The 8,982-nt window shown below is 35.4% G+C and overlaps 1 protein-coding gene across 1 annotated transcript; it reads left to right on the forward strand.

Annotated features, from left to right (window-relative positions):
* Positions 1-483: 483 nt before the first annotated feature.
* Positions 484-6,869, forward strand: tmem74 (transmembrane protein 74). Its single transcript, XM_066715958.1, has 2 exons — positions 484-718; positions 1,509-6,869. The coding sequence occupies exon 2, from the start codon at positions 1,563-1,565 to the stop codon at positions 2,424-2,426; it is 864 nt and encodes a 287-aa protein (XP_066572055.1). The 5' UTR covers positions 484-718; positions 1,509-1,562; the 3' UTR covers positions 2,427-6,869.
* The last annotated feature ends 2,113 nt before the right edge of the window (positions 6,870-8,982 follow it).

Below are 8,982 nucleotides of genomic sequence, written 5' to 3' on the forward strand. Positions count from 1 at the left end.
TGCTTCTTTCTCTTCTTGAATATCAAAATCTTTCAGATATTGGAAATTTGACTGATTATCACAGGAGTAATATAATAATATGTTGTGATAGGGATCATGCATTTGTGAAACAAAATGCAATTTATGTTTTTGAAGCTATTACATTTAATTGAAAGTGTTATTCTGGTTTTGAATAGTAATTAAAAAGAATAATATGGAAATTATTATTATTATTATTATTATTATTATTATTATTATTATTATTATTATTAAACCATAACAAGGAAAGGTTCCCCGAGGCACACGCATAATAAACAAATTATACATATAAATACAATGAAAGTTTTATTCAATAGAATGTGTTAACAGTAGATTGTATTCCTTACTTCCTATAGTTATGAAAGAAAAAACCTTTATATCGTTTTTATTTTTTTTACAGTAATGCATACCAGGTTGTAAACACAAATTCAAAATACGGAGAGAGATGTCTTACACAATCAACACGTGAAAACACCAGACGATTCGGGACTACGATTCCCACAATCCTCTTTGATCTTTCTCTTCATGGTACACTTCGCTGTACTGGTCTAAAGCTGCCCATGGGGATATACAGAACTGATTTCAGCACCACAGCGAGGCAGCCAAAGCCCTGCGTAGGAGGGACTTGCAAAACCTTTCCCTTTCAATTACCCAGAGAAGAGCAGCTCGGGATGCTGGCGCCCAGACGTAGGAATAAAAGGTATTTAATACATCTGACGTTGTAAAACAGATGGTTTGATGAGCATGTGCCAACATAACACATTCATTTAGTTGCTTTGGTGTTTTAATTTGTTTTTCGTGTTGTCATCAAAATGGGAGAATTAGTGATTGTATTTGCAAGATGCTTATCAGTTTAATGCATGCATTGTACAAACTATATCATATATCTTTGTATTGTTTCTTGTAAAAGTACATTTGTGAAGTATTCTCTTTTCTTTTTAAATCCTTCTTTTTCACAGGTAACTAAGAGAACATAAATTATATATTTGCTTTGCTAACATTCTTCGTTCCTCGGGCTATCGTGTTACCATATTTGATTCATGTTGCACTCCAACATTATTTCAAGTAGTACTGTTCATCATTCGCTCATGACTGAATATCTATACCGTTTTGATATTTCACGTTAAGGCGTTCTTTAGGGCGATGCGGTTTATTGTTACCTTTTTAAAGGGCTTTAAAGATAGACATTGTGATTTAAAAAGACTTAGGATAATCTGTCGTTTTATGCGGATTGCGTTCCTAATTGGATACTGATGTAGGAGACTAATCAGCCACTTTAATTGTCTTTGATTCAGAGAAAATGTTAATCTAAAATTAACAGGAACTTTGTATTGTATGTTATTGATTTATTTTAGCTTCCATCACTTCGAACGTGGTTTAGGCTATTTTAAGTTGCTCATACAAAAGTAGATGAATGAAAGATGAACAATACTTCATTCAAAAAACAAAACGCTATATTTGTATGTGACAGCTAATGCCTATCTTTTCAGGTGTTAATTGGAATCGTGGAAATGTCCTGAGGTGCAGGTAAACGCGACAATCAAATGGCTTCTCTGGAGCTTCTGTACATAGATAATGACAGCAAGCAACCCGATCCCCCAAGCAGCGTTGACTGTGGTTTAACTCCACTGCATATTCATAAGTCAGGCAGTTCAGCTGGGAAGGCAATTTCCAGAGAGCATCAGTGCAATTCAGCTCAAAGGGCATCTGTCAGTGAAGGACAATGTAATTCAGCACCAAGGACAGCTCCCGTGAAAGGGGGATTGCTCAGCAAGCCTAATCACCAGGGCCAGACGAAGGAGATAAAGGTGTGCTGTGATGAGGAATTAGAGACATCCTTCACTTACATTGACGAAAATGTCAACCTGCAAAGGGCTAGTACTCAGTCCTCTGGGAAAGGCTTGTATGGACCGTCCTGTCACAGCTCCGCCAGTGAAATCCAACCAGAGGGTCTTCAGGAGCTGTCACTGATGTCAGATGAGGAAAGTTCCTCCGAGGCGGCAGGGAAATCAGTGGACTACGGCTTCATCAGTGCGGTGACGTTCCTCGTCACTGGAATCTCCCTGGTGGTCATCTCCTATGCCATCCCGCGAGATGTCAGTGTTAACCCTGACAGCGTCTCAGCCAGGGAAATGGAAAGGCTGGAGAATGAAAGTGCCAGAATTGGGGCTCACCTAGACAGGTGTGTAATCGCTGGGCTCTGCCTCCTCACCTTGGGTGGCGTGGTTCTTTCTACTCTGCTGATGATCTCCATGTGGAAGGGAGAGTTGTACAGGAGGAAGGCCTTTGCATACTCCAAACAGTCTGCAAAGCTGTATGGTTCCATCAATTTTAGAGTTGGATCAAGTCCCTCTGGAGCTACCTCACACTTATCCGTGGTCGAGGATAATGTAGAAAACATTAGTTAAAAATATATACAAAGATACTTTTAGTACACAGAATTCTAAACAAAGTCTATAGTCTACAAATGATAAACATAAAGACTCTTAGCTTTATTCCCCCCATTCAATCTCTGAATATTTTGTGAACTATTGAAATATGCAAATGAGGTTGAAAACAGTTGGAAATAAATACAGTTAAAGCTTTTACTGAATTATATGCTCTTCAACAATTTACATACAGCATAAAATCAATACAAAATGACTGGGTATGTCATTTGTTTAGACTTTTAGCTTACCTTATGGAAAATACTCTGCTTAAGAGCAGCAAAAGAGATTGTTAACAGCAGCTTTCAAATGCACTTGTCGTGATTGCTTTTATTTCTTTACATAAAGACAAGAAAACATTTTCTTCTCAATCATTCGGTGTTGTATAAAATTGGTGATTTGCTTGAGTGCTCATTAAACCTTTAATTCTGTGTTTTATGTATGGTTATCTCCTCCAAGATATCAATATTTTGAATGAGCAGATACAATAACCCAACAACCAGTCTTTCAGACTTCAGTTTTAAAGAATGTTGGAGTATCCAAAAGGAGCAAATTAGGGTTCATGGACAGGAATCCATTCCCAGTCCTTTGCTTTTGTCATTTGCTCCCAGGATGCTTCTGGAATGGCCAAAATGTTGATTGGTTTGGGATATATCCTGATGTGTCATGCAGCATTATCTAGCAGATGTACAGTGCTGAGTTAATTCCACCCAAACAAAGCCAAGATGTTACATTTTTGAATTGACAGTTTACTGCAAGAAGAAGGGGGTTCTACACTAGCAACCAACAAGTTCACTTATCCCCCAGCATCAGGGATTTCACTGGTGACTCCTGCTAAGTCCTAATCTTATCCAGACTGAACACAGGATCGCCTTATGCCCTATACTTAGTTTGATTCTCTTTCTATGGGGGAGCCTAGGTCTAAACTGAAACAGAATAATATGGTATTCCAAATTCTGCAAACATGCACAACAGATGTTCAGACTAAACTTACATGTTGGAAACATCCCAGGAAACAATGCTGCTGTTGGAAATTTGTTATAATTGTATTCCCCATTCAAAGTATGGATTCTGTATCAACAAGCACTCCGCCTACTGTACATAAATCATGTGTGTATTGAAGCAGCTGTATTTCAACCATGTATACAAATGCTAGCATGGCTCAATTATTTATAGATTGTATGGAGATCAATTTATTTATTGTATATAAATTATATTTATCTGACTGTGTCTGTTACAGAGGATGCAGTGTTTTTACTTCTTAGCAAATGTAAACAAAACATGTACATATGATATATCAGCAGTACTAGTCTGCGCTCCTGATAATGAGTACTAAAGATATGGTGTAGATCCTTGTCCTGAAACTTCTTAGCTGCTGAAAGATTAGATTATCAGCCTGCACAGAAGTTTGCAATTATGCTGTGACTTCTCTTTTCCTTGCCATTCAAAGTATAAGGGAAGGAGATTTTATTCATTGATGTATGTATGTAAGTATGAATGGATAAACTTAATTATGTATTTATTAAGGTTTTGACTGTAGTAATTTTTTAACAACATTTTCAGATGTTTTCTTTTTCTTCATACTACTACTTATAATAATAATTATATAACATTATTTCATTATACATAATAAATATTATTTTTATTATTATTATTAGGATGATAACGATTATGTTACAAGAAAAGAACTTGACATCTATATTTATGCTTTATTCCAATCATGAACAAAGAAAGAAGCAAGAGATACCAAACAGGTTGCATGTGCTCATACAAATTATCTGACAGATACATTGTTGGGTTGAGTTTTTAAACATGTTTCAGGGGATTGTATTTGTAAATAATAAAGAAAAAAAAGAAAAAAACAAGAAAGAATAACCAAAGGTCTGAACAATTTGTCAGCCTCAATCAAGCGAGAAAATGCAATGAACAGCAGGAGCATTTGGGGCCAGACCTCAGGTGTCATTACAGACCCATGAGACGAAACATCCGTGACACCTGCTGCTGTTATGCTTCGGTGGAGGCATGCTATTTGATCCTCAGTTTTCCAAACTAAATAATTACATACTTTTATCTCAGTCCCCAAAACAGTTTAAATATATAGCTAATGAATGTCACATTAATGCATCTCACATTATGCCTGCTTTAAAAGCCTGATTCCTAAGACGTGTTAGATCATCAAAGTATTCTGAAACTGTGCTCAATTTGATTTTTTTATGTAGCTCTCTGATATTAGAAGAAACATAATATGAGGTGATACTGTGGCCTATTCTGTTCCATGAATTGTTCCAATGAGATTTCCTGAATCTGAAGCTTTTGAATTCTTAAAGTTCTTCAAGTTGTGAAATGCCTTTGTGTACTAAATGTCACATTAACCAATGCCTTATTTGTAACTACATTGTATTTGCATATTTTCATTGCCACCTATGCATAGTCATGGCAGAAAATAAATTGATTTCTAAAAAGATAATGGGTATCTCTAAGCTTTCTAGATTTGAAAAGTTCACAATGGTAACTCTACTGTTGCACACATATACACATTACTTACCAAATTCACCACTGAGATTAACAAAAAAGTGTATACCCGTTATGCATAAACTGATTTGTATTCTCTTTGATCACCATATCTTTTCAATTTGCAAGTACTTTACTCACCTAATATATATGTGCGTGTGTGTATGTATGTGTGTGTGTGTATGTGCGTGTGTGTGTGTGTGTGTGCGTGTGCGTGTGCATGTGTGTGTTTGAAGTCACACGGCTGAATTGTGTTTCAACATGTCCATGTTTCATGGTTTCACTGGTGCTAATTAGGAGCTGTTGCATAGCAGCATAAAGTGATATTTAAAAGCTCAAAGAGCTCACAATTTACATTCAATCTTAAATATACAACAGAAAGTCTAATTACTAGACTAATGGGTATATGGGTGTAGGAAATCGGGTAATTTGTTTTCTGGCTAATTGATTCCATCTAGAAAGTGAATGCAATAAATGACACTTTAGAAATTGCTTGTGCACACATCTCTTTAGCTCTTGAGACAAACAAACAAAACCACTTCATTTTAGTCACAAATATTTGTACTTGCAATTTTTCAGACTCTATCATGTAGTTCGGATGCAGAGAACATCAACACAATGTTTACAATTTCAACCACAGCAAAACATTATTCTTAAAATTGTGTAGCACACATGTATTGTTCTGAAAATGTAAGCAAAGGTTTATTATAAAACATACAGCTTCTGTGTTATTATTACAAGGAGTATGTGCTACAGATTTGAGCTACAATCCCGTAAATGCCCCACTACCCAAAATAAGTGCAACCTGTCCATAGAAACTACATTACTAAGCTACCAGGAGAAAATATTGCCAGATATGTTTTTTTAAGAAAATAACAAAAATAGTACATTGTGTAAGCTCTTAAATCCGTCTAGATTCTTTATGTTTTGAGTATTACATGCTTAGCTTATTAGAAGTGAATATCACTATTTCCTTCACTGTCTAAGTTTTTATTTAATCTTACACTGGCATTGCAGAAGACTATTACAAGCAGTGGAACAAGCACAGTGATAACAAGGCCTCCTCGGCTTCTCTCCCATCACCTGTCATACTCTGTGGGGCTCATGCCTGCTAACACAGAGAATAACAACTGACAGTTTACCCTTTTTATTTAAAAAAGAGTAGTCAAAAATATGTACACCCTCAATAGACTGATACTCAATAGAAACAGAAATTAAACTTCTCATGATTACCTTCACAATTCTGATTATGAGTATATGACTTTGTTACATTGTTTGCAATGCAAATTTTATATTAAAGAGTTTAGATTGGAATATGTTTGATTATTTTGCTGGCAGCTGTATCTGTGCTGACTCACATTCAACATACAGGCAGTGAAAGTATTATATTCGTGTAAGGACTTTGCAAACACAATGAAACGAATAATAGTCAGTCTTGATGATTAATCATACCCACTGAGTTCAAGAAACAACAATTCATGTAGTGCATTTTTCTTTACATTAAATGCAATAACTGCATATGAGAAGAAATGTTCAATTATAACTGTTTAGCAAATTAAAAATGATTACCCTTTGTTCACTGATATCATTTTTGTGTGTGTGTTTAAATAACAGCATAATATCAACTATAAAAGTCATACATATTTTTATACTGACACATTTTTCTTTTTTTTTTGTGAAAACTGTATGTTGTTTTGGAAAGAAAAAATATATCTGTTGTAATGATAATAAAACATGTGCAGTCCAGATGTATTCTCTCTGTATGTCCATCCCGTCACAATGCTTTTTTTGCCCTGTTAGATGTGTATATTAAACAGATTCAATGGTATTTTTTTATATGTTAAGCAGTTTGCATTGTATCTTACCTAAGTTAAGTGCATTTCAAGGTTTTCATCCGTAAGCTATTTATCTGGTTTTCCACTGAGCTGAGAAATACAGATTGATACTTCATTTACGCACTTTCTTTCTTTCTTTCTTTTTTAAATAGACAGCAAAATGTGGAATCTTTTACAGAAATATATTACATACCTGCACGCTATAATTTATGTTATGAATAATTTAGCAGGAGAGAGGTATAAGATTAGTTTTAGATCTTGGCAGTTTTACTTACCTTGGCTTTGATTTATGAAACTATTATTTGCCGTTCGTGCTTTCCATTTTAATAATAATAATACAAGAAACCTTCAGTTCAGACATGAGCATTTTCCACTTTTCATTGATTGCACTGAGATACGTACTCCAACGAAACCCTCCAGGGAGTGCGCCTGGCTGCTTTAAAGAGTATTGCAAAGGTCATGTCATTTTAAGTGTGTCTACACATTTTTTTAAGTCAACACTGCTTAACTGTTATTCACATGAATTGAATTATTGTATTGTAGTAATTCAATTTACTCCTTTAGGAGCTTATGTTGTATGTTAAAATGTACCATATAATTCCTTTAAAAATAACCTTTTCTTGATTAATGAATGTGTAGATTCCAATAGCTGTGGGGTGAAGTATTGCTTCTTGATTTAGGATTTTTGTTTTCTTTATCAATGTTCTACATAAACAAATTAATGCAATATGGATTGACATATAACCCGATAGCTAATATCCATTAAAATCACAAACAATCCAAATAGCTAATTAAAAGAAAAAAACAATCTAAAGAACATATTTACCTTTAATTTGTAATTTCTTAACTCTGCTTACATCTATGATTGGTGCATCAGGTATTGTAATGTTTATGCCTTTGTCTTTGCCTCAGTTTCAAAGCCTGTTTATACTATGTACATTATTTCCTTTTTAGTATGCACAAACAAGTTTAAAACACTCTGGCTGGAAAACATGCATCTGCATATGTATAAATTATCCAGATCTGATGTTAGCAATAAATTCAGGCTCTCTTTATCACAATCTTCTATAAACAGGTATTCACCACTGAAAATATACTGACATTTATGGCCCTGGGACTTCTTTTATGTGCTATATAATTGAAATGGCAGAAGAAATAATAGTAGAAAGCACGATTTATAACAGCACCATGCTAGAGGACTGGGAAATACATGGTTTAGAATGCAAATACTTTCCATGCGAGGTCAGCCTGTTTTCATGATAATCTATGAAATCCTTATCAGAATAGTATTGGGTCGCACATGCTTCTCAACCGTGGGCACAAGCAATTTGGTTGTGAGTATGCATTTAACATTATGTAAAGGTGCTGTTCACTTTGGCACCCTGGTTTGAGTGTGTCTTTATTCTGATGCTTTCTTTTTGGCATCTGTATTGTATTTTTCCCTGCAGCCATGCTAACCAATGCTCAATAATCAATCATGCTCTGCTCAAGTATTGAAGCAATCTGTTTTCCAGTATACACAGTACTGTATATTCATTGCTAAATAGCCGTTGGAAAAGTAATGCACTGGACAAAGGCAATATACACATTTGTTCACATTTTAAACTGCCGCTCTTGGGAAAAAAGTACTTTATTAGGAGGACATACTACGTGGATTATTTTTGAGTCCCTCAAATGAAATCTAACTATTGTGCAACTTCCCTTTAGGCAAACAGGAATTAAACCTGCTTGACGATGACTCATCCCTGACTTATAACTAAGAAGGCTGGGCCTGATTAGTCTTGAATGGGAGATGTTTAAGGACAATTGTTGTACTCCTGAAAACTGCATGGGTTTCCCAATAGAAGACACTCTTCCTACTCAACCAGAAAACACCATCTCAGGGAAGTGTGTTGACAGGGGATACGGTCCTGCAGGATCTATTTGATGATATGTTACATGGAGATCCTGCATTTGGGCATTAAAGATCCCATAACAGTATTTGTAAGTGTATGAGTGCTAATCCTGACGGGTAGGTTAGACTGGTTATAAGGCTTATTAGGTTATAAGTGACTCAGGAATTTCTCTGTTCTCCACTCATTCTGCAGTGTAGGTATATGCTGGTGTAGAATGGTTAGTGTGTTCCACCTCTGAGAATGTGGCACATCAGTAGTGAATAAGGGGAGACTGCAGCAATATGTTTCTGAGAGTTT

The sequence above is a fragment of the Amia ocellicauda genome, chromosome 10 (genome assembly GCF_036373705.1).
Source record: "Amia ocellicauda isolate fAmiCal2 chromosome 10, fAmiCal2.hap1, whole genome shotgun sequence".
Classification (NCBI taxonomy): domain Eukaryota; kingdom Metazoa; phylum Chordata; class Actinopteri; order Amiiformes; family Amiidae; genus Amia; species Amia ocellicauda.

Excerpts from the sequence above, each read along its gene's own strand:
- tmem74 (XM_066715958.1), top strand. The coding sequence starts at position 1,563 with ATGGCTTCTCTGGAGCTTCTGTACATAGATAATGACAGCAAGCAACCC.